The sequence below is a fragment of the Pezoporus occidentalis genome, unplaced genomic scaffold (assembly GCF_034315485.1).
Source record: "Pezoporus occidentalis ecotype Australia unplaced genomic scaffold, CSIRO_AGI_Poc_V1 ctg204, whole genome shotgun sequence".
NCBI classification, from domain to species: Eukaryota; Metazoa; Chordata; class Aves; order Psittaciformes; family Psittacidae; genus Pezoporus; species Pezoporus occidentalis.
This window is the reverse complement of record NW_026913900.1, coordinates 464,522-490,683: the sequence shown is the minus strand read 5'-3', so window position 1 is coordinate 490,683 and position 26,162 is coordinate 464,522. Positions and strand designations below refer to the sequence as shown.

Below are 26,162 nucleotides of genomic sequence, written 5' to 3'. Positions count from 1 at the left end.
CATTTTTATACTGGGTAGAATTTTTGACTGCAAGTTTCTTTTTGAGTAAGAAAAGGAACTAAGTTCTCACTTACCCACACATCACCTACAAAGTGTACCGTGTGGCACTGCAGAGCTACCCCTGGTAGAAGGGCAGGGGAGTGGGATGTCCTGGACCCCTAACATCAGCAGAAAGCACCACGGCTCCCTCCCCTCCTCAGCAGGCACACAGGACCTGCAGACATGAGCAGCCTGGGGCTCTACACACAGGCTCACAGGCATTAGATTCTCCTTATTTGCAGAGGGTCAGCTGGATCTTGTGACCTGTGTAAATAAGGCGGCTTTGGAAAGAAGCTCAAGAGGCACCTTATGTTCTTCATTTCAGAGCCATAGTTCTAGATGGAGGGAAAATAAATAAACTTAGAAATCAAAACTCGCTTCACTCTAGGGAGTCTCAAAGTCCCCTGGAAGGGAAAGACACAAGTGACTGATGCAGCAAGTCCCACCAAGTTATTTAACTGGTACTGTGAGAGTTGATAGAATTATTTATTCCCAACTCATAAACTCACATGCTGCCTCTTTCCTCTTGCCAATTAACAGTATTACTTAGCACTACTAGACTGCTTTCATTTTCAAGGGGCTTAAGAACACAAATTAATCACCTCAGCATGTCTGAAGGGAACAGATGGCAATGGAGTATAACATTGCAATTTCACAGTTGGAGCAGCTCCCCACGGAGGGGGCTATAGCAGTGTCTGGGGGGCTCCTGGCCCTGCTCCCTGTTTGCAGTCAGGGTTCCTGGGTCTCACCTCTGCACCAAGATTCTGCTTTATCCCAATCTCACCACACATTAATTTTCCTAAACAAAGCTGTACATTTTTCTTATTCCATCTTTAACAGAGTGTGACATCTTTCCAGAAGGCTTCTTATCTCAGCACGTCTCCAGACAGGTCATTACTGCTTTGGATTTAAAAGACTAAATGTCTATCCAATAATGCAATTAGTCCAGCTTGCCACTGTTTCTTACTGGCCATAAGCAGAGAAGTGACCAGGGAGAAACACATTCCCCTGTGCATACAGTGGAGATGATTTTTACCCTGGAACACCTTTGGTTACAGTTGGGTACAGAACAACAGAGTGTGTTTTCCACCCCACTCACCCCTGTCCCAGAGGACTATGGGCATGGAGCAGTGTTGCTCCATGGGGCCTTTTGGCTCAGCTGCACAACACACCGTTTCTTAAGCTGCATGTGGAAAGATGAGCTTACTCTAGAGCAGGGGTTTCTATAGCAAAACTTGTATGTGAAGGGTGAAGTCCGTGGCCGTCCTTAGCAGAACCAGCTCAGGATCCAGGCTATAGAAACTAAAACATGCATGAAGCCAAAGGCAAGCGGTCTGCAAACGCTGCAGACTGAACCAGGGGTGACAGAGAGCCTACAGCACCCCCTGTCATGGGGCTGCCAGCTTCGAAGAGCCCCTCAGCTGCACACCCCACCCCTGCTGCTGTCTCCTCATCGTCCTGGGGCTGCAGACACCACTGGGAAGTTTGTTATTGGGGCACCCATATTTCTGAACCTGGAATGAATTTGGTTAGGTGGCCTCCCACCTGCTTAATGCAGCCATCAAGCACCCTGCCACAAACACAACTCCAGAAAGCCATTTCTCAGAGCATACACACATTTTCAGGAGAAGACCAAACAAATAAACACAATGATTATAAAACTAACTGATATGACACTGGCCAAGCAACTTTTCAGTCTTTTTTTTTTTCTTAAAGAATTGACCTACCTATGGAAGGCTTTTATTTACAACACTGAGATAATATCCTCTATCTCAGTATTTAACCCTGCAGTCAGAGAGTATCTGAAAGTAAAACTGTGCAATCATAATAAAGGCAGTCAATATCAAATGTCTGACAGGTTTTGGCCTCTCTTCCCCCTTTCTCCCCCCCCTTTTTTAGGCACCCATCATTTTATCCATGTTATTTTATCCATGTAGCTAATATTCACATGAGTATTTCCTTCTAGCTCTCCATTAATACACCTTGTATTAAAATCCTCAAACACGAACACTATTTGCATTACCAGCAGCAACTCCAATAGGTATTCTAAAGACTCACAATGCCTGTAATGAGTGAACATCTATTTTCTCAATTAGTAAACTATTGGTGTCCTTTCCCCTTGCTTGTAATTTATTTCACTCACCCAGGAATGATAGTCAGTGTTTCGTGCAAATCCATACCAATGCATAAACCATAAGCAATTCACATCAGAGTGGTATGAAATCTAACACTTGTTCCAGCTTTTTAGTACACAACAGCCAAAGCACCCAACAGACTTTGTCATATTGTTCCAGCCCCTTCTGCAAACTCTCTGACCAGTTTGATACCGGTCCTATTTTATCATCTTCCTAGAGCTGGGGGCTTTATTTTGGAGGGGTGCTTGGTATGGCAGGGATGGGAAGGAGAATCAAGATTATTCCACATGTCAAATAGCTTAAAATCATGGATTATGATGGTCATGGGAGCAAGGTACACTTGCTGTTTTAAAGCTTTAGTTTGACTGTTCAAACCTTTAATTCTCCTGCACAGCTGAGAATAAGCTAACAGACAACACAAGGTTTTAGGCCATTATACTGCTTAGCATTCATAAAGTGTAATGTTTAAAAAAAGGAACAAATCAATGTTTGGTACTATTTATGACACTCCAGACCATAAAATAATCCCCTATAGAAACTGTTTAGATAAATGCTAAATAACATCAGAAATGCCTTTTTTCAGTTACTTCTTCTCTCCCAGTACAGCTTTAATAAAAGGAACTTTAACATCTAGGCTCATTACCAAAACTTGGATACTTAAAGCTATCAAGGCATCCCAAATAAGGCATCATATTCCAGTGGTTTCAGGCTTGGTTTGCATAAAACTCATATTGAATTCAGACTTTGTTGAGGCCAAAGCTCCAGGGCCTTAATAAAGCTTCCTGAACTCACATTGAGTTTCACAGGAGCCATCTTTGTTTAGTTACACGTTGTCCAGGAATGAACATTTGATCTTGAACTACTCTACATTACTGAATCATGCACCACAGTACATTCCAGATAGCAAGTACTACATTCAGGGGTTTTCTAGATGAAATTTTAAAGCTGCCCTGGGCACCAGGGCCTCCTGTCCACATACAAAGTTCAGCTGAACATGATGCAGACAGCCTGCTAACTTACTGGAATGAAAAACAACTCGACAAAAGCACACACATTTAAAGAAGGAATGGGTAATTCCACAGCAGTAAGTTCTCGGACACTGCAGGTTTTCATTTTGAGACAGAAATGAGTAATGTTCCTCTCTCTGCATCAAAAAACATTCCTAGTTTCCTGAAGAATCTCAGACATTGACCAAATGCCACATGACACTGGAGATAATAGTCTCAACTTCCTTGGCAAACTGCTCACTTCGAACAGGCCCTGCACTACAGCTACACTGCAGTATCAGAAAAGGCTTTTCACTGGGAAATCATGTGCAAAGTTGGTTTGGGGAAAAGAGAAAGATTTAAGCTGCCCATATGATCAAGGTACTGGGGACAAATAACCTTAGAGCTATACCCTGGTGAAGAAACAGGGCCTCAGTTTCAGCAGATGCTTGACATCAGGCCAGACAGGGAAAACACGATGAGCAAAGATTACATGCAAACAGTCACCTGTGGTTTATGCAACAACAAAAAAACCACTGCTCACGACAAACACACATAAAAAGAACTTACTGGAAATTACTTTTAATATAGGCAAACCAAAACTGCTTATGAGTTGTAGGATATGATAGTGTGACAGACTAATCTGAACAGCTTTTGTTTCATGTCTCTAAAACAAGCATTCAGGAAGTAATTCACATTACACGAGTCATCTTTGGTAATACTGTACATCGTGTCAATCACTTGGTAAACATCAGTTCTTGGTGTCATTCATCATAACTACAAACTAATTTGAGAGTTGCAGAAGGATCCTCCAACTGTACATCAGCTTGCAAAGGGAAGAGTTCAGACTAGCTATACAGAAATTACTTCACAGAGTTACATAGCAAAGGTTACAATTCTTCATCATAAAGCATTACACTAGTTTGTCATTTTGTCTACACTTAAAGTGGGCTTATCCTCAGCACTATTATAAATTAACAACAAAGTAGCTCCTGAAACAAATTGAGGGAGTAGGATTGAAAGCAAAGAATGTTGATGAAAGCATAATTTTCTAACATTGGTTTCTAACTCTAAATTATTAAAATACAGAAAAAAGTCATCATTATTTTAAAAAAGATGCATCCTTTAGAAAAGAAGTCTCATTCCTTACAAAATGATTTAAAATCAACATAGAAGAATAAAACATTGCTACAATACAGTTAAGATGGCATGATGTAGGTACGTACACCTGTATGTCCTCTGTTCCATGGCACAACCATGGGTTTTAACTTGCTTTGATGTGTATTTGACGGTCACTGAACTTATCTTGATATAGGCTGTCCGCATGTACTGTGCAGCATTTATTTACAGTTTAAAAGCAGCACAGCTGTCCCACATCCTACAGCTGTGCTCACTCCACTGTGGTACTGGAACGAGCACAACAGCTCGGGTATCTCAGGGAGTGTATCACTGTTCTGAATTGCCTTTTTCTCCCTGTTTTATCAGAAGGCAGCTCCTCATTGCTTTTCTCAGCCAGCTGTGCAGGCTCTGTTTGGAATTGTTCTATTTGAATCTCGAGATGTTTTTGAATGGCTAACCCAAGGACTTCGGGATCCACAGATGCCCCATATACTTCCCACGTCATTCCTTCATCATCCCATCTCACTTCACGCACTGGAGATTTGGGGGCCTCCATGTCTTGCTCTAGGTTCACCTCTGGGAACACATGTGAGTGGCCATCTGCTGCAGCTGCTGGGCTTGTTGCCACAGATTTGCATTCCATGATTGGAAGAGTTTGTACCTCGGCATCTCTACACTCAAGAGCTGCTTTCAGTCCTTTGGTTAAATCATTCATAGAGGTCATAGTCCACATATCCTTAGTTGTCATTACCATGTTTACACCCTGCTGGCTACTAAGGGCAACACAGGCAGCATTTGTTTCTGGAGGAGCCTTCTCCTGCTGAGTACAGTGTTGAGCATGTTGCAGTTGTTCTCCAGGAATGCTACAGCACTTCAGGACTCTTTTGGCATCCAGGCCTGATTCACTTACTGAAGACACCAGCTTAGGATATGTCAGAATGTCTGAAGTAGCAAAGGAATGAAAATAGCCAGGTGCTGCTTGCTCTTTTCCTGACTCACTAACTGAGCATACCAACTGCGGAACAAGTTGTATAGATGGTATAGGCAAAGAATGGCAATAGGCAGGGACGGTGGCATCTACCTTCGTACAAGGGTCCTTTCTTATATTACAGGGCCCTGCAGAATTATTATGAATTGTCATCACCATGGGGGAGTATGCAGAGTTTGGAATATTACTGTAAATCAGACCACCATGAATAAGCCCAGTGGCTTGATTGAACATTGTCCTGTTTGAGAAACCATTTCCAGGCACATGGGGTCCTAGGACTGCAGTGTGAAATGTTCCAGGATCTGTGTAAACAGTAGTGTTACGTGGCATACCACTGCTGTCAAAGCTATTTGTGGGTACTTGCTGGTCTCTGGGTAGAACTGGAGTCACAGGGTTTTGATAGCGAGGTGCATTTTCATTTGTTTCTGATCCATATCTCTGTGCTTGGAAAGACATCCTAGCATGCCTGCAGCTAGAAGAACTTAGGCTGGAGTAAGTAGCACTGGTTTCTATGTGAGTGACACAAGTCTGGTGTTTGCAACTGCAGGTCAGGTCTGAGTGGCTTCTCTGAAGGGCAGTTCCCGGTTCTTCCATTTTACACATGCTTTGCTGATGGACAACGCAGGCTGAGGAAATACTCTCAACAGTGCTGCTCTTTACATACATTTTAGTGTCCCCCACTTCCCAGGATGCTGGGGACTGTTCAGTGATAAGAAAATGATTTGTAGTCTTAGTTATGCTCTGTGAATTGTCATTGGCTAACTGGTCACTTCTGGTTTGGACCACTGATCCAAGTCCCACCATCCGAGGCTGTGAGGACCATCCAGGACTCTGCACACTCCTTGCATCACTCTTGTTTCCCAGCGTATGGCAGATGGTGCTGCTATGGCTTTTTTTCAGCTCCTGCTTGTTGCTTTGTCTTTCCTCTAAACTTGATTGCCCAGTACAGGCCAGACTCGAGGAGCTCTTTGACAGGGGGTGACTGTTGACATTCAGGAGACCATGACAAGTAGAACTCGGTGAGTCCTGGTAGGAATGAGTGTGGAGCTGGTGGCTGTCAGCTGACATGGCAAAGGAGAGAGATCTGCAAGAAATGGTGGAAAAGAAAAGAGAGAACTTCAGTAAAACATAAATGCACTGGAAACTGTAATCTCTACTGACCTCCTGCCTGGGCTTCTTGCTATTCACAGTTCACAAGTACTTCTAAAAAAGCAGTCTCTGTGTACTGCACTTTCTGTGTACTCAGACCAGTCGGTTTCCATTTTCAGTTTCCACAGTGGGTTTCCCCTGGATTAGATTCAGAATTATTGAAATTCTGGGGGTTTTTCATTTCATAAAACACAAAGTTGTTAACATTCATGTTAGCACTTCCACACCTAAGAGAAGCTGTAATTGAAGATTTTTAATCTAGTGATTAAAATTTAGATTTAGTGATCCATTTTTGTTGATCAAATCAGATCTTCCATTGTTTGACTACACACATTCCCTTGGTGTCACAGAGGTCATGCAACATTTGTATAACTAAGTTATTTTAATATGCTCATATATCTATATCTGCCAACACATACACATATAACCCTTTCCTAAAAGAGCCCATTCTGTTGAACAGAAAAATGTAGAGCATTTATTCATCGCTTCCAGCTCAAGTACTACTGGATATTTTGTTGTGCAGTAGAGCGGAAGCCACAATTCCTCGTTTTAGAGAGCTTTCCCTCAGGTGCATTCTGCCTTCCTAGCACGACTCCTACAGAAACCTTCACAATTTCTTGTGAACTGGATCGCTAAACTAAAAATGAATGTGCGGAACTGGAAAGGTGTATACATGTGGTGGACAAAAGCACTCTGTAAACAGGAGCATTCACTCAGAACACCAAGAGACCAAGTGACTGCAAGGGCTCGCATCCAAACCTATGAGTGAGAAGCTTTTAATATGTGATACTTTTAATATGATGCTTACAGGGTCAAAGAGTCATCTTCCCACGTAACCAATAAAGAGCATGCCTTGTACTCCATCCACAAACCAAGCAGCTCTACTCCTGAGCCTTACAGTTAGCAATGCTTACACTTGTAATTCCATTTTTGTTGCTAACTTTGGCAAGCCAATAGTTCAGGTTGCAATTTTCCTATCACCTAAAATCCATTTGCGCTGTGTTCCATAATGAAACTAAATTGAGTAAGATGATGAACAAATAACAATATTTGCAATCACTTCTTTGAGAAGCTTCTCACTGTGGGCTGTGTACTAGGGACTTGGTATTGGCAGAAATATCCTCTAGCATTAGAGTTTGCAGAAAAAGGCAGTTTCCCCTCTTTCATATGTGCTGGTTCAATTAGGAGTTAAACTCATTACAGACTCTTCACCAAGCCTCCTCTGTAAACCATGCAGCCTCTCTGGCCCATAGGACTCCACTATAGTGGCATCTAAGGACAACACAAAAGCATCTTTTCTTCCAGGAATGGAATTTCAGATTCTGTGATTCTGTGATTCCTAGGTGGGAGGCATTGCTGAGTGCAGCTGCAGTCAAAAGCAACCACTTTTTGCCATGTATTTTTGCATGTTTTTCAGAAGCCCTTATAAAATCTCATTCAACATTTTGAAGAGAAGCAAGAACTGGGAAAGTGACAGTTTTAAAGCATTTCAATCATCTCCTCCAGTCTTATCAATCCTGCAGCCACTTACACATATGGGTATAGTCTGCCACATAGGAATCAGTAGGATTAGACACCAGAGTATAGCTGTCTGCAAGGTGAAGATCTTAAATTTAATCTCTTTAGAAGATAATACCTACAAAGGCTCTCACAGATTGGGATGAAACAACATTTACTAATGGAAATCCTCAGTCACAAATACTGAGTCTCAGCTGAAAGGAAGCTTCAAACAGATGGCATAAGGCTGCAAAAACTTCAAAGAGCTCTCTCACAAAGTTTACAAGATTCAAATATGTGTGTATACACAGACACCAATGCCTCTATTTGCTTTCTTTATGTAGCCTTGCTGCAGAAACCTCTGTAACTGGAAGAAGTGATGCAATTTGAGATTGATCCATCACCTGAATGTGAAGAAACATATTCAGATAAATGACACAGTCCAAACATGATGACATAACAGAAAACAACTTTCATTGTAATGTTTGCAATGAAACCTTCAAAGAGAATTTTGAAGAGATTTATTTTTGCCCCACTCACATAGACTCCAACTGCAGCTGAAATCAAGACCAAACATGGGCCAATGCCACATGTATATTACATATGTACAAATACATATATAACATTATAACCAGCAACTATGAACAGCATTTGAACATCTTTACTTGGATAGACCAGTATTCCATGGTAGCATAATTCTAACAATTACCTTCTGGGCTTTAAAAACAATGGGAACAATTACCAGTTAAGTAAAACAGCATCTCACCTGACACTTTAGGACATAGTTAAAGATGGGAGGAAGTAAGAAAAAAAATCAACAAAGCCCCATTCAAACATGATGAATCAGCTTCCTTCAGAATAATGCACTTTCCTATTGTGTTGAAATCCAAAGTTACATTTTCCCAGACACCCTGAACATTTCCCCATGTACAGACCATGTGTTGCTTTCCGCTTCCATTCCCTGTTCCTTTTACCCACTCTGGAAAGACCTAAGAGCTCTTTCACCACCAGCCCATTATGCCCACGTGTCAGAGGCAGGATTCTGAGCTGGACTTGTGCACGTAGAGCTCTGCATGGAGAGACGCCTGCAGAACAAATCGATATCTGGTAGACCTGACCTTTCCTCACCTCTGCTGCAGCCAAATGTCACCATGGCATTTCACAGTAGCGTAAGTGAGCACACAGGTCTGCCACATACTGCATCAGCCTGTTGGTTGCTTGGCTGGCTGGTTGGTTGTTTTTAAACTGGTTCAGCTCCCACTCACTACATCAAATCATCAGTCCAGCCACACCAATCACCAGTGTCAGCACAGGGAGGAAACAGAAGACCACTCCCCTCTGCAGAGCCACGAATTCAGTAGTGCGCATAAACTCAGAGCAAACCTGCACACACAGGGCCTTTCTTCCTAAAACTTTGGAAACTGCATGTAATCCCATACTCACCTTCCCAGACTCTGCGTTTCACACATGCAATGTTGGCGCTGATTCCCCAAGGTACACAAATAGACACCCCTACAGAAAAGACACGACACTGCATGAACACATGCTAGAGGTGCTGTACTTCCTACATGAGCTCATGCAGACTGCATCCAGTTGATGACTTCTGAGAAGGGGCAGAAAGCAGAAGTGTCTGGATGGTTATACCAATACATATATACCACAGAGGGGCTGGGGGCAGGTACTGAGAATGGTGTGACAAGCTTCTTAAGAAACAACCAAAAAACCCTCAACCCAGCCACAAGACGCAGAACCTGCCTGATTTCACAGCTGTGCAATGCCATTGTAGTTTGTGAATCAGCTAATCAGAAACGGATTACCCATGTGAAACCTGGATACAATAAACACAGCTGACTCATTTGGTACTTAGAGACCTGAAACAACTTTTTTTCTCATGTTGGGGGAGAAGACTACTTTGCTTAAACTTTGCTTTTTAAAAAGTAAAGACCTAATTTATAGGAAAGTAGTTTGGGTATTTTATAAAAAAAGAAAAATTAAAAATATTTTTTTTAAATATTCAAATGGATATTTTATTCAAAAATACCCATTGTAGATTTTGAGTTGATCTGAGAGATTTTCATTTGGAAATCCAAAGGAAACCTGCACTTAAATACATGAACAAGAAAACATGAACTTTGAGGCAGATACCCTGCTATGAACATATAGAAAATCGTTAGTCAAGCAGAGAAAGGATTAGGATAGAAATGGAATTAACATCCACTATTTTTGGCTTAGCTTCAGATAGCTTATGAGGGGATCTAGGCAGCTTTCACTAATTCCACTGAACTACTTTAAAGCAACAAATGTGTATTTTGCTATGACTTATGATTAAAGTTGCGACCTATTTAACGCAGTAGTGAATTTAGTCTCAAAATATTAAATGTCACGTGTGTTGTCCGCTGAAAGACATCCAGTGGTAAATTAATGATGATTCCAAAATTCTTCAGTATTTTTGTTTTCTATGCATGTACTTTTGATTACAATTTTGGCAACAAACACAAATGGATATCAAACGGAATAATTCCCTGCAATCATATCGATATACGGAGCATGTTTTCATGTAATATAACAATACCGCGTGATATTTCAGTATGACCGCGCTTAGTTCCTCCTTTATGTATATGCTAGTGATTGCTTTCTTCCTGCATAGCCAGGCTTCAAAAGAGTGGCATGATAAACATGATATTCACAAAAGAACTCATAGTTTTCGTAATGAGGATAGTAGTATGCGATATTAACATAAGACAATGTGTTAATAACAGAATATGTACAGCCAAGCTTGCATTTCCTCCAAGTAAAGAAAATACAAAATGCCATAAAAGTAACACAGCTGCTGCATCCTTTACCCCAGGAAAGGACTTTTTAAGTACTAACTCAAGCAAAAATCTGCACCATAACAGAGCAAGTCACACTACACCACATGTGCTCTTTTGTAAGCACTCTGTGCCTAAAGTAACTAAACACACTATGATGCACTGTGAATTACCTAACACATTAAACGGTACAAATTAGTTGCAGAATTTGGGAAGAAACAAAGAGAAATTGCATTTAAAATTTAATACTATTTACTAGAAAAATACACGCAAGGCCAGAGACTTACATTTCTAAGTAAGTTTTACACAGTTTATTTTTGCTTCATATAACCATGATGGTCAGTCCATAAATCAACAAGACCTGCAACAGTGACTGCAGGCTGTTTCACCCTTCTTCACTTTGCTGATCATACAATATATATAAAATATTTTTTTCTTCATATATTTCATTTTATGCTTTCAAACCAGCATCTGGCTGCAAAATAAGCGACAGAATCGGAGCCAGTTTCAGAGGTGAGAGCATTGCTATGCACGTGTGAAATTTGGAAGTTAGGTGACTTGATCCATACCAAATTTTCAGATGATGACTGCTATTTTCAGGTACTGACCAGGACCCTTCATGGTGAGCGCTAGTGCTTTTTGAGAAGACATGCAATATTAAGGGGTTTGCAAGGTCTTTGCCCAGAATTCACTCCTTCATTTGCATCATTCTGGCCCCCCTGTGTATCAGTACTTGGTAACCTGTGCAGTAATCAATCGGCTTCATAAAACATACACACAATTTTGCCAATAGCACCAAACTCCACAACAAACTCATCCATGTTTTATTCAAGAATAATGTGATGTTAATTAAGTTATTTAATTAATATATTAATAATATATAATCAAGTTATTTATTACAAGTTTTACGTGAATAGAAGGCTACTATATGTAGGTTCTTAACTTTATTTAATAAATATCTTACTACAAATGCAATGGTGATAAATTTGAACAGGCAAGAGCAGTTTCTGATTAAAATGACAGAACTTTAATTACAACCCAAGGGGCAGCTGTCACTTACCATAAACACCGCTGACACCTGCCTGGGACACAAGATGGCACACACAGAAATAACTGAATTGCTGCCTATACAGCCAAGTTATCTTGTGTACCAGAAGCAGTGCAGCATATTCACACTGTGTTCTCTTCGAGCCTGGCTTTTTAAGCAACGTGTCTTCCTTACTGGCATCTACAACTGAACTTCTAAGATGTTTACTGGGGTAAAGTGACATAAAAAGGTATATCAGCTAATATGGCATTCATTTCTTTTTACAGCTCTACTCATTTTAAAGAGGCTCATATCACCATAAGTAAATAAATAAAATAGAATACAGTCAAACTTTGTTCCTGCTTGCCCACACTAAGAATTACTGGTAACTTGCACAAAAACGAAAGATCCGTGTTGCGCTTACACAAAGATTGACATGCTAGTATTATGAGACCCTATGGCCCGTCCCTAACCACTGAAAGAAATAGTCCACTAACAGTAATCACTAACATCTACTGTTGGGCGGGGAAGCCAAACCACTTGAAAGGCATTGGCAAAACAGGATTAGCCATGGTAAAAAGCTTAGAGATTCAAGTGTCTGGGATTAGGAGGGTTTTGGTGGTTTTAATTGTTATTTTATTTGGTGAGCTATAAGGCAAAGGAAGAAATAGAGGAGTTACAGTAGGGGAAAAGGTATCATTCATCAGGGAACATCAAGGAATTTCTCTAAATTCTGTAAATACAACTATATCAATGCAACCAGATTAGTATGGAATCAGGTTGAGACCCCAGTTACTTAACCTTTAATCCATCATCTTCCTTTAGGCTTTCCATTTTGGAATAGCATTATAAATTGACTATGCCTTGGTTCAGTTCAATCTGCTAATGCCTTCTTGTAAATATTTTGGGTCATCTTGTACATCCAAGTATCAGACAGATCTACAGGGGAAACTGATCTGGGCATCAGAAGCACACAGCAGACAAGAGCATACTGTGTATGCAAATGATTGGAATTGATTTTCAGTTCTGCACCACTAGAAGCACTGGTGACAGTGGTGCATATCACTGGGATCATAATTCACTTGTAGGAAGAGAAGTATATTTGACGAGCCAGAAAACATGAGAGAAGTTATGACACTCAGTGTGCAGCACAGCAAAAGCATAGATCGTGTGGTTTATGTCCGGATAAACTAACTTGTCACAGCTTTTCTTTCATTTCTGTTAATTATAACTTTGCCCATCAGGCTTTTCCCTATCCGAAGCTGAGCATTCTAGACAGGAATCTCCTTGCATTGATTGACAACAAAATGAAAAACAGCGAGTCCCCTTTTTATTGAGCATTAATGAACCTCAGCTATCTCCTTACTGAGGACCCAAGCAGAGACCTCTTCCCCCAAATACTGAAGTTACCATGGGTAGCCTGGTTACCAGTCACCTTACCAGGGGATAATATAATCGCAGCCATGTCAGAAAGTGAACAGATTCAAACGTTTGCTGATACATTCACCTCAAGGCTAAATTATCCCGACAGTATAAAAAGAGTCATACAAAAAGGATGAGCATTCACTTTTAAGAAACAGCAGGGGCAGCCCACAGCTGTGTTAGAGCCTGGGCCAGGAAAGAAGAGCTGGGAACTCTAAATTCTAAAATGAAAAAGGATAAAATGAGAGTCCCAGAAGAGAAGAGCCTGAGAAGGATGAACCAAAGGAGATTATTTTAATGACAACTCTAATTGAATTCCCAGAAAGGAGAATTCACATGGGGCTGTAAATAAATTGTTGAGAAACCAGAGAGCTAAAAGATGAGATATTGCACAGTCACATTTGATGCTCACTGCTAGTATTTGACAGCTCACTTTAAAGTTCATCTCTTCAGTCAGAAGACTGGTCATTTAATCAGCTGTTTTCAGCAGCTGAGGGAACACTGACCTAGAATCATGCTTACAGTGAATAGTGTGTGCCTACAGAAGTGGTACATTAATATAATTGCCTTTCTGGTTTAAGCAGGGCAGAATTATGCAAAATGAAACTGTTAATTCAGCTGCTGGGTTTATGTCATTAAGAATTGCTGGCTACTGATATCCACTGGCAGCACAGAAGTCCTGTGAGAAAAACATTTCATAATTCTGTAGGAATTAAGCTTCAACGCACGAAATTTCCAGTGACTTACATACATTTGGATTTATTTCAGAGAGCGAACCCTTTCCTCTTCAAAGCAGAGGATCAAATCCTATTCCATCACATGTACCAATTTGGAGGGGACAGGCTCAGTCATATACTGAACGACTCATCCCCTCAGAGCTCCCTTTCTGAGTCCATTCTTCAGTTCTGAACAGACTACTCCCAGAGCAAACCTATTGATGTGGAACTCCACAAAAACACATAGTTGTAGCTCACTCAGCAAGCCTCTACCCATCAGAGGCCAAAGCTTGCAAATGTATGAATCACAGAACTTAAAAATCATACAGAAAAGCAAAAGCCCGCTTAGGGCTTGCTTCCCATCTCACAGCTAGGGCATACAACTACATATTAATGCAATCTTCACAAGAGACCGACAGTTTGCACATCTAACAAACTCCACCCAAACCAGCTAAGTGATTAAAATATCCGTGTGTAAATTCGTGTGGTTTCGTAGAAAATACTCAAATCACTGTTTTTGCTGTTTGCTGGAAAGCTTAATAAAAAGAGTTAGAGGGAAGATAGGAACTCAGCTTGGCTTAGCCTCCATGCCCTATGGATATCCTAGCTTTAACTTCAGGGTTCAGCACTGTAGTTAGTTACTCTTGAATATGAGGGCAAGGAGACACTCCACGCAGACAAGTGAACATGTATCTGACACCAAAAGCTCTGTCACACTGGCTGCGTGAGTCTACGGACAGTTAGCATGCGTGCAGTCTGTGCTGACTTGAAGGAGGTGAACAAAAGAGCAGAGCTGAGCCTCGGCCTTACGCACCCAGCCTCTTCCCAGAAAGACTCACTCCCTTAGGCTAAATGTTGACATCAACTGAGAGCAAAGCTTTATAACCAGTTACAGTGGCAGACAAAGCTAAAACAAGATGTATCTTTTTCCTTGACAACATTTCAAGATGTACTTATCTACCCTGCTCAGTCAGAAACACTGAAGTTGCCAGCAGATTCTACGCAGAAAGAAATAATTTTAAAAGTGAATAAAAAACCCTATAAAATCCAGTTTTTAATAGTTAGGGGGCTTTGTGCATTCATCAGCCCTCCAATTTCTAAGTCAGGTTTGCTTAGTTTGAACTGAAAAGGAAGTCAAATCTTTCAATTCAGCTCAGATGAACTGGGTTCCGTCACTGTTACGCACTTTTTACAACAGTAAAGCTCTGCAGTCAAATGGAAGTCTTACAACAGCTCAATCTTCATTTGCACACTCAGGTGTGCCCTTGCTAAAGCTTAATTAGTAAATATTCTGCAGATGGAGAAATACTCCTGCTCCTTTCTCTATCTTGTACTGAATCCACACTGCACAAGAGTTAAGCCATCACTGTGGGAGACATACTACTTTAAAGATGCACACAACAACAGGCCAGTTGAAAGGTGATCTTTCTTATGATGCTTCTCTGGTGCAGAATGACGCTTGGATGTAATTTGTGTGATTAATGCTTATACTCAACATCAGGCTAGCAAAGACCTGACTGATACCAATTTAATTTAGTTAGCTTGTTCCTATTCCCATGTTTTTAGTATCTCTATCTATGCAGCCCCAAAGTGACTTTTCTGTGGTTCCTTTTGCTAAAGACAATTTTTCTAGAGTGGAACTTTATTCTGAAGAACTTCAACAGCTTTTGTAAAGGAAACAAACCATCTTCTTCCCTACCATCCACTAATCAGAGAACACTCCTGAAGGACAGTTCTTAAAACACATACAAACTATCAGCTGTATAGCTTTAGATTCATTCAGCAGTTTAAAAGGCAGACATAAGAAATACCACATCAAATGGTGTTAACCAGAGAATGGCTCATTTAATGTCTCACTGCACTGCCTTCTCTTTGTACCCCTTGTGCAAATATTCCCGACCACTGTTCTCCAACATTTACTTTCATTCTCCCTTTTTGCTTTCACAGAAAAGGTATCTCTCTCACCACTGGAACAGCCCCTGCCCTTCCCCAAGCGAAAAAATTACTTTTAAGAGTTTGGATGATTCAGACCTCCCAGAATTTAACAGCCCAAAGAGAAGAGTTTTCACATACGACACTGTACATGCATACAGCTTTACAGTTTACACCAGTTAAAAAAATCATTACTGTATAATGAAACTGCAAGAATTAATGAAACGCCAGTGCCCATGAACCCTACGGTCCTGCTCACAGTCACTTAGACCAGAAGGGTTTGGGACCCTTCACAAGCAATGAAACGTCACATACATCTACCAAAGATACAAACTTGTGTTTCTTTTAGGAAATAAGAGAATTGCTCCATGACTTGAGGGTCCCTTGCAACACTACAGCTATGGCGTATGATAACAACAAAAGTTCTATTTTTTCCGATTCACTGAAAAAAATACTTATAGAACAAAGAAAATAATAAAGACCATTAGCAACTCTCTGTCTAGCTCTTGAGCCTCTGAAAGCATCTTTCCTAGGCTGTATTCTCCTGCAAATTGTTTAACAGCCTGCAATATCCAAATACAAAGGACCAATCAAGCATACTCCATCCTCATTTTAAAACATTAACTATAGGAGAAAGGAATGGAGAATTCAGCCTCTTCACTACCCAGAGCTGCTGAAGAAGGAAGAGGATTTTGCAGCACTAAACAGCTGCAGACAGGTATAACATTACCTCACTGGTACAGCAAATACCTCTGCTCATCTGAAGTGTTTTAAAGCTACCAAGATACTCTTAGTCATTGCTCTTAAAAACTTGAGAAGTATAATGATCATCAATAACAATTTGTGCCTGTTCCATCCTCCTTAATACAGCCATATTTTTCAAGTGCATTTTGCATATGAATAGTTTACTATGGAAGGAAAAATGTGGATTTGGTATGGTTATCTAATGGGGAATTATCACATCTGGTATTATACACCAGCTCAGATATCACAAAGCTATATGCAGTTTATTGCCCTTCTTTTTTATGCAGCCCTAGTTAATTGTCAGTTAAACTAAACTGCAATTGCAGCTCTCTCTGGAGTACAGTCAAGATGTCTGGATGGTAAAAATCAGCAAAACCCCATAAGCAGAGAACAGTGTTCTACAGAGTAACTGAGCCATGACATGAAAACATGAAGTCCTCATCTAATCCGCCCTCACAAATGAAACCTTCCCTAAACATCATTCTTTTACACAAAAACTCCATGCAGAGGTCTTTGTACTCGGATCATATTGCAGTCTAGGCCCTGCAAACATTCAGGCAAATGCTTAACCTTAAACATGCAAATAACTATTTGCAAGGTTTACTCAATGTCTTGGTGCAAGCCACTGATGTTTTTGTATCAAATGATTAATTTGAAGCATGAGTCACTGGAAAAGAGGTAGATTTTGATTTTTTATGGTCCATCTTATTTATCCACAAAATCAACAACTTACAAAATATATTCACCCAATGGCTATCTTTCCAGTCACCTTTCATGACTGGAATGCTCTAAACAGAAATAATTGCTTGCTCTCCCCCTCCTTTTTAAACCTCTTCCCCTAAAATCCAGGAGTGCAACAGCACGAATTCTTACTTTTGATCATAGGAGGTTATAAGCTACAATATATGCACAAAACACTCTTCTACTATGGTTTCTGAAAACATTTATTCTAATGACAATAAAAAGCCAAACCAAATCAAATAATTGACTTTGCAAAAGACATGTTTTTGTTCAAGAGAAAATTTTATCAGTCATTCTAAATAGTGGTTGATCATTTATCTAGGAAAGAAGAGTGTAAAACTAAGCTGATATGCAGAGGGTACTGAAATATTCCTAATTTTTCTCTAGTGTTGGATATTAACTTTTTAGGAATTTAAAAAACATGATACACATGGTATTAAAAACAAGGAAATCCATTCTGTGGCAGATAAGTACTAAAAGGTAACAATTTGAAGCAATACAATTTACTCTCTTTTTCTTTCAATATAAAAAATCCAACATACATACAAAAGATAATTGAAAAGCATCTTCATAAGCTTGCAGGTGTGCAGATAAATAAAGACAAATGGGATTATGGGGGTTTTTCTCCTCCGGAGAAACAATGACAAATATATTCTAGAAACACTTGCTAAAAGACAAATATACATTTAAGTGGAAGTCACCAGCATAAAGCCACCACCTTCTGCAGAACTACATTAAATTCAATTAAAGCTCACAGCCATAGTTCCTATCATTTACTAAAAGAGAAAACTACTATTTCCTGGGCTTTTCAGCCCAGCTATCAACCCCCTGCTGCCAGCACAGCACTTACAGAAGCCTGGGTCTGTCTCTGTGCAGCTCCTCTCCCTTTCCCTCATCTGCTTTGTTACTCTCAAAGACCTGCTGGCAAAATGGAGAGGATTCCGTGTCCTTACAGGAGACAAGAGAACGGGCAATACATGCCTTCCGTGGTCCTTACCTTGCCCCTACTCAGAGGTTGCACATCCAGCTTCCCTGTCCAAGTTACTTGGAGGGTATTTAAAATAGATGCTCAGAAATCTGAGGAGAATGAAAGCCAAAAGAGTTCAGATTTCCTCTGGAGACTGGGCTTCCTGATCCGCCTGATGCTGCTGACACCAAGGTGAGCATATGATAAGGGGAAGGAGGAGGGATTGTTAGAAAGCATCGAAGGCAGGAAACTGGGAGATGGGTCTTTCTCTGCTTAGACGTGACGCCCCTTCCTGCCTCCTGCCTTGGCTGGAAAGGAAATAAAATGGAGCCTAGCAGGGAGGGAGAGAGATAATCCTGTGGCTTCATCTAATTAGAAAAACTGGGCCTGTGCAGAGCTGGCAATGCCGCCAGGGAGGCAGAGGGAGGGGAGGCAAAGAGGGGCAGGAAGAGGAGGAGCAGAGGGGGAGGAATAGAAATTATATGGGAAAAGGGAAAATTATAAAAGGCATACAAAGGAACTGATGCCTGGGCCAAACCACCCTGGATGAGCTCAATTTCTAACCTCATGTAAACGTGAAATCAGTAGGAAACACCCATTGCTTCTGGCAATCTGGAGTAATCAGGAAAAATAAACAAACAATAACACCTCCCCTCCCACCTCCAAAACAAAACCAAACCAAAGCAGAATGCATCAGTTGTCTAGGGATGGACTGGGAACAAGGACATCCCAAAGGACTGGAAAGAGTGGGACTGTTCTAAGCAGGAAGCAATGAAATAAAACCCAGTACACTGCAGATAGCTGTCTAGTGTGTCATGGACAGGACACAATTTAGAACAAATTTTCTCTTGGCAAGTCATTTTCCAGAACCTGTTTCTGCTTACTGAAACACATCTTAGTTGAACCAAAGTGACGTTAAATACGTATCAGCACACACATCAGTGTCTGCAGCTGTGGCCTTCGTTGCCCTCCCATGGGTCCTACACCCTGGCCACAGTCCCCCAGTCAGTCCCACGCTCCTAAAACCTGGCACAGGCACTCCTGGGTGCACAGTCCCCCCACCTAAGTGTGGCCACCTGCACCACTATGCTACTGTGCCCTATGGGGGATCCTCAATGTGCAGGAGGCTGCAGCCAGTCTGGCCCTCACTGCACACAAGTGTGAGGGCAGCTCCATGCCCTTGCCCTCAGCTTGACATAGGAGCTCACCCGAGGTGCACTGGCAGGGTCTCCAGGGTGCTGTTGTTGAGCATTCAGGTTCCTTTAAGCCACCTTGAGACCTACGGTGTATTGGGGATATTAAGGACAGATGTGGCCAACGGAATCTTGTCCCCATTCATGACGGCCCATTTCTGTAAGAAATCTCCCCTTTCGCTCACCTTCATCACTTACTACACTAAGTCCTTTCCCAAGTACCACCTCTTGCCTCTGCATTTTGAGCTGCTTTTATGTCTGTCTGGCCTTCACACAAGGCAGGCTAGTTAGATCTCTGATGGGGCAAGCAGAAGGATGCTAAAGCATCTGAAATAAACACCTTCAAGTCCTCTTTCTTTCTGTTCAGGAAAGAATTAATTTTTTTTCCAAGTAAAACATTTAGAACACATTCTCACTTTGTTCCTAAGTCTTCCCTCCTACCCTCTCATCACACCTAGGTCAGCTGGGAGATGGGGACCAAAGCCCCCTTCCTGGTGCTTTTAGGGACATGGTATTGTTCCCCAAGTCTTCAAAATGGGCTACAAACCCAGTTATGTTCTATGTGTTTTCAGGCTTTGCTCCTAAGAGGAGCATCCCCACACACTCACTGAGCAATTGCTCCCTCAGGCTACAGGTCAAGAAGCATTTCAGGGGTTAACAACCATGCATGCATCAGCAGCATCTTTCCAGCTGCTTTATTTTACTTGCTATGTTCATTAGAGCAATGAAGCAGAGCAGGGACTTGAAATCAGCTGTTTGTGCTGACCTTGTGCATCCTTCCTGCGAGGCCAGAAACAGAAGTTCCTTGAACCATCCCTTCCAGAGTGTTCTTATCAGCATTTCTGGTGGACCAGGATCATATCCAAGCAACTCTCTGCACAGTGGTATAGGACTACAATGGTGCTGCAGGGAAAAGACACCTCCACAGCATTTTGCCTCCTTTCTTATTCCAGCAAAAGACCTTTGGCTGTTCTGCTGAGACACAGCCCTGGCACTTGCAGCTATTACAGCATTGTTCTATGGGCGCCAGTGGCCACTTGTGACAACTCAGTGTACAACTCTTCCAGCCAAATGCACCTTCCAAATTTGTCCCAGTTTGCCCAAAGAACATACAATAGATACAATGTAAGGATAATATTGCATTTCTCTTTTTCTTTAAACCCTCTACAGGAGGAAGTTCCATAGCTCTCTTGTTCTGGATTCGGTATGTCCAACAAGGTTTTTCACTATTTTCACTAGAAGCATCAAAATGCGCTTACACACCATCCCTGGAAGTGTTCAAAAAACGTGTAGACGAGGCCCTCAGTGACATGGCTTAGTGGTGGACTTGGCAGTCCTGAGGTAACGGTTGGACTTGATGATCTTAAAGGTCTTTTCCAACCTAGTTCATTCTATGATACTGGTGACCAACTCACACCTCAACAGGTGGTATAAGTACACCTCATCTGAGCATCCATAATAATGATTGCCATACAGCTTTTTCATTTTGCATTTAATGAGAAAAGGTGTAGAGATGTCTCAAATCCAAATTTGAAGAATTTATCATGTATTTTTCTTTAACAAAGTTGACAGTTAAAGGAAACTGAAAAGTCAATAGCCTACAGATACATTAGGCTAAATCCAGACAATGTTGATGAATTTCTGTTGGGAAGAAGGGACACACTGTTTTTCGATGGCATTTTTGCAGAACAGTTCTGCCACTGTTACTCAGCCTGACTAGCATTCATGTTTCCCATGAACTCCACCCAGGGTTTAAACATGTGAGAATGTGTTTAGTTTAATGAAATTATAGTTCTATGTCCAGCCATGGAAATAAGAGTTCAAAATGACTATTTACTGATTTGGGTGCTTGAAGATCATAAGCAAGGCACCAGCCCCATGACTTTGAGTCACATCATGTGAGAAAGGGCAGTTGGCTCTGCCGAGGGGCATCGCTGCAGAGCTGCCAGACCCACAGGCCAGTTTTTGTCACCACAGCCTCCATCCAGGCAACCAGGGCTTCCACATTCAAGAGAAGAGAAACCCAGTCCTACCCCAGACACTCTTTGTCTAATCTAAAATTCACTGACCACATGTTGACCAGCTACCCCACTTCAGAAGAGGGTACGGGGTGGGAAAACCATCCTGATCTCTTCGTTCCTCCCTGTGAGACCTAAAAACTTGTACTGAAGCCCTCCTCTCACCCCTTCCCGTTTATAACCCTTTTCTTAGACTGCCTGAACTGCTGTCATTCACAGTAACATTTTCATTCCAGGTGAGGGGATTTGGACCTGCCCAGACTGTGCTTCCTGAACTCCTCCATCAGCCTCAAACCTCGCAAGCTCTTGGAGGAGGCAGGTTCAAGTGCCCCCAGTGAGAATGTGCTCTGCTGCAAGTGCACATTTCTTTCTGAGCTGACTCAATAAAACGCTGCTTGCAATTAGTTCATACGTTTCTCTCTGGGGGCTCTGTATGCAAACCCTGGAAGGCTGATATTTGCTGTCTGTTGATTCAAAGCCACTTAAGGCAGTGAAACTGCACCTGCAACCAGGCCGATTTTAACTTAATGCATTTCTGGAATAGGTTCTAGTCTACCACAATAATGTAGCCCTCCAGGAACAATATGCTGTCTCCTGGGTAACACTGCTCACTTGCCTGAATGATATCTGCCATAGTCAATTTGCATCAGGTTTTGGATATCACCACTGAAAAGGACTTTTGAGTGTTTCTGAAGAATAACAGCACTTTAGCGCAGTCTGAGAGAGCCTGTAAGATACCAACTAACGCACCATAGCCAAACTTAACTTCTGCTACTCCTATAACAAGTCAGAAGCTCTCCACCCTAGACACAGCTAGCTCCTTATTGAAATCGGCATCCTGTATGCAGTGGCAGGTTTGCAGTTTTTGCTTATGCTCAGATACCCAAAATAATTCCAGTCAGTCCAATATAGGAGCTAGTTTTCACACATGCTTCAGGCAAGTCAAATGCACCCAAGATTATTTGAAAACATAAAACTGACCATCACCTTCCATTTGACATAAAAATCATAGAATGGTTTGGGTAGGAAAGGACCTTAAGGTCATCTGGTTCCACCCCCCCTGCCATGGGCAGGGACACCTCACACTAAACCATGCCACCCAACAGCCCGTCCAACCTGGCCTTGAACACTACCAGGGATGGAGCATTTACTACTTTTTTGGGCAACCCATTCCAGTGCCTCACCACCCTCACAGTAAGGAACTGCTTCCTTATTTCCAACCCAAACTTCCCCTGTTCACTACCATCTTTCCTGCCTTTTGATATATACACAGATATCATTCCCTTAGTTTATGGGCCATGCCTCTAAAATGTCTGTTGAACTCATTTGTTTATAAACACTCTGTAGAGGGGGTTTATATATAGCAAGTAGCATGACAACTTCTGCTTCTTCTGCCTGGGAGAAGATAACTGCTGGTTAGACAGCTCAATTATAGCAAGTACAGTCTATGAATAAGCCTCTATTCTGCAGTTTTGTTTTTCTGTGAAAGGAAGATGATTTGTTTGGGTTTATCTCATCTGTTTGTTTCACAAAATTGTCATGAAATCTGCCAGGTCATCTACATTCACCTTTCCTGGGAATAATGCCGTAACACTACTGACATGACTTTTGTCAAGGAGCAACATAGATGTAGTACTTTTCTTTGTGGGATTAATCTTTTTGAAAGCTGTGAGGCTTTTTAGTACTGTGAAAGCCGGTGGTTTGGAGCTGTGTCATCTCCCTTCTTTTTCATCTTGGATTTAAGAGCAGCTTTCTCAACAAAGCAGGCCAGATCTTTTGCCTTTATTTTGCTGTGGCAGCTTGCAAGGCAGCACGCTGACATGAGCAATCTCATATATTTCAAAGACTTAGCAAATCTCTAGACAGCACTATTTTTTTTTTTTGTTCTATTCACTTGATAAGCAAACAACAGCTGATTATGAAGAAAGCAAACAAGATCCCTCTTATGAGCATTTTTTGTTATAAACCAAAGATTTCATGACATGAAACCTTAAATCCCATCTTAAATCAAGGGACTATCACATGGGCACTCTGCTCTCACTTCTCCTTTCCCAGATCTCACTTCCTCCCATGCACAATCACCAGAATGTCTCCCCTGTTCTCTACTGTTGCTCAATACCCAGTAGCAAAGAGCAATAATTGCACTAAAAAAAAAACCCAAAATCAACCTTTCAAGCCAGTTTTGGGGTAGCTTTAAGCTGCCTTTCATGGAATAAGGGCTTTGGCCCTTTAATCACATGTTTAGCTTCGCTCTGCATTTCATTGCTAGTGTTCCATTACTCCCAACTGGAAAGGATGCAAGCTGGCAGGACTCCCAGAAAACACACAAAAAAAACAACAAAAAACCCCCCATCAAAACCAAGTAAACCAAAACCAGTACAAAATGTTACACTTCAGGAAGCCCCCAGTAATTCCGTCCTGCGTGACTTACCCACCAAGACACTCTCGCAAATTTGGATCTGAACTCTTTTCAAAAACACATTCATGTATATACTAAACCTCCTTAGTTTATGCTTGCAAATGCTGGGATTCAAAAAAGTGATTTGGTCTATGGATAACAAATGGAAACAAAAGTAGTGGAGTCTTCTCTAGACCATAGCTGGGGCCTAGGTTAGAGTGCTATGAACAAAGCCTGCTGTAGAGACAGCACCACTTAATGGGAGTCAAGCAGCTAAACAAAGACTTAAATTTTGTGCTGCCTCAATTCAAGGGTATAAAATGAGGAAAGGTTATCAGCGAGAAGTTGGGAGAAGAACAAGGAAAACACTGTACAAGAGGAAAGTACTGCAGCCTGATTTCTGACCCTGATGCACTTTCAAAAAGCGCAGCTCTGCAGTTCCAATAAGGTTTTTTGCTGTATGACCTGGAAAATTCCCAAGCAATTTAGATCACAAATGTCATAATATAATTGCCCACTGGCCCCATGGGCCTCTGGACTGACTCCAGCACACACAACATTCCTAATCCAGCCTCCCTTTCCCTGGACAAATGCTTCAGAAGTATACCCATTCCCATTTCTGCCCCATGCAGCAGGAGACTGCCTACACTGTACTCTCTGACTTCTCTCAGATGAGCTGGGTGCTCACCCAGGATATGCTGGGCAGAGAGTATGGTGGAAGAAAGAGAGACAAAGTTCAGAGGCTTCAGAAAAGTTGGGAGAATTTGCAGAGGATTTGGATTTAGTCCCTGTGGCTGACTATATCGGACCACTCTCATAAGAGGCATAACCCTTAGTTAAATGAAACAGAGACAAAATTATTATGCAACCAATATACCAGGGTGACATTCCAAATTAGACACAAGCTGAGAGCACCAGCACTATATATTAAATAAGGCTCGCACAAATAAGACCAAAAAAGTAGTACACAGATTTCAGAGCAGCCCCACAGCAAGGGAATAATGCTATTTCAAGTGTATCCACTGCCAGAGGCAGTCCAGTGAGATGGACTGTAAGCCCCAGGCTAGCTCTGCCTGCAATAATCTGCAGGGTTGACTCTGTGACAGATTGAAATGCACTAACAATGTTTATGCAACTAAATCTTGTTCTAATCTATTAGCTTATATAACCTTTGCTCACGGACATCCTGACTCATAGGTCTCAGGAATCTAAAGGAAATCTCCTTTTTTAACTCTCTCCCATCCTTAAACCCTGGTTGCCAAATAAACAAATAGATTGTCAGAGGTCTCATTCATACCCTCTAAAGAAAAATTACATGAGTAGGCAAAAAAAAAAAGTATCAACTAAAGTCCTAAAATCCAGCTCTTTGCACATACAACCAAAGTTATATGATCAGATAGCTAATAGCAGGCAGGTGTCCTTCAGGTTAGCATTTCCAACCACAGAATGCATCATTTGAGCCCCAGGCTTGAAAAAGGACAGAAATTGTTTAGCTAGTTCCTAGGATAAAAACACTGCTTTCTAGCATTAAGACACTACCTTCCTGAGTAAAGCAAGGCAACAACATCTGAGGGAGTTACACTGATGTTTCTTAGATCAAAATGTTTACTTTCATCCTTGTCACATTTCTTGCATTTCCTAGAGCATTTTCACACATATTTAAAGTGAGGAGCTAGCAGGAACAGGGTGCAACATTCTTCCTGCAGCAGTTCTAGTGATTACTACATGCAGCATGTCCACATCAGCTTATTGTGGTCCTTCCTGGCTAGGCTTTAACCTAGGTTTGTGAGAAGATTTGAATTAAGATGAACCTTTTTGGGGTTTTGGGGACTGTGGGGGTTTGTTTCATTTATTCTCCTGCCAACTGAATAGTTCACATAGCTGTTGCCCATGTAACACTTGTTATCTACCCTATACCTGATTTGATTTCTAACCTTTGGTATTGAGGATTCACGCACGGGCCAAAGCTGATCAGTATCACTTGGAATTAATGTACTTGGAGCCAAATCCCGTTGTATTATGTGTATTCAGGAAAGGTCATTATGCACGTCTGATGCACACTGTCACTGTCAGTACTAGACAGATATTCTATAAATGGATCAGATGTTCCTTATTAGTCATTTCAAAAGCAGCAGAAGAATAGGCATAGTGCCTGTTTCTGCTAAGTCCTTTTACACATTAGGATGGTCTCCTAGTGGACTCTGTGATCATATTGAACAGTTTACTCTGGCAGAGCCAGAAGCTGGGCCTAGGTAACACCAGTCATGTTTTAGCTTTGTCG

The 26,162-nt window shown here is 41.5% G+C and overlaps 1 protein-coding gene across 5 annotated transcripts in view; it reads right to left on the bottom strand.

Annotated features, from left to right (window-relative positions):
• Positions 1-4,500: 4,500 nt before the first annotated feature.
• The window catches only part of LOC134163714 (GRIN2-like protein), a 31,046-nt gene continuing 9,384 nt past the window's right edge, over positions 4,501-26,162 (bottom strand). For 3 of the 5 annotated variants that reach the window (XM_062618828.1, XM_062618831.1, XM_062618830.1), the window contains one exon: positions 4,501-6,351. In XM_062618828.1, the coding sequence (XP_062474812.1) occupies positions 4,551-6,351 (1,801 nt within the window). In that variant the 3' untranslated portion in view covers positions 4,501-4,550. The other 2 variants (XM_062618829.1, XM_062618832.1) reach the window with 2 other exon arrangements.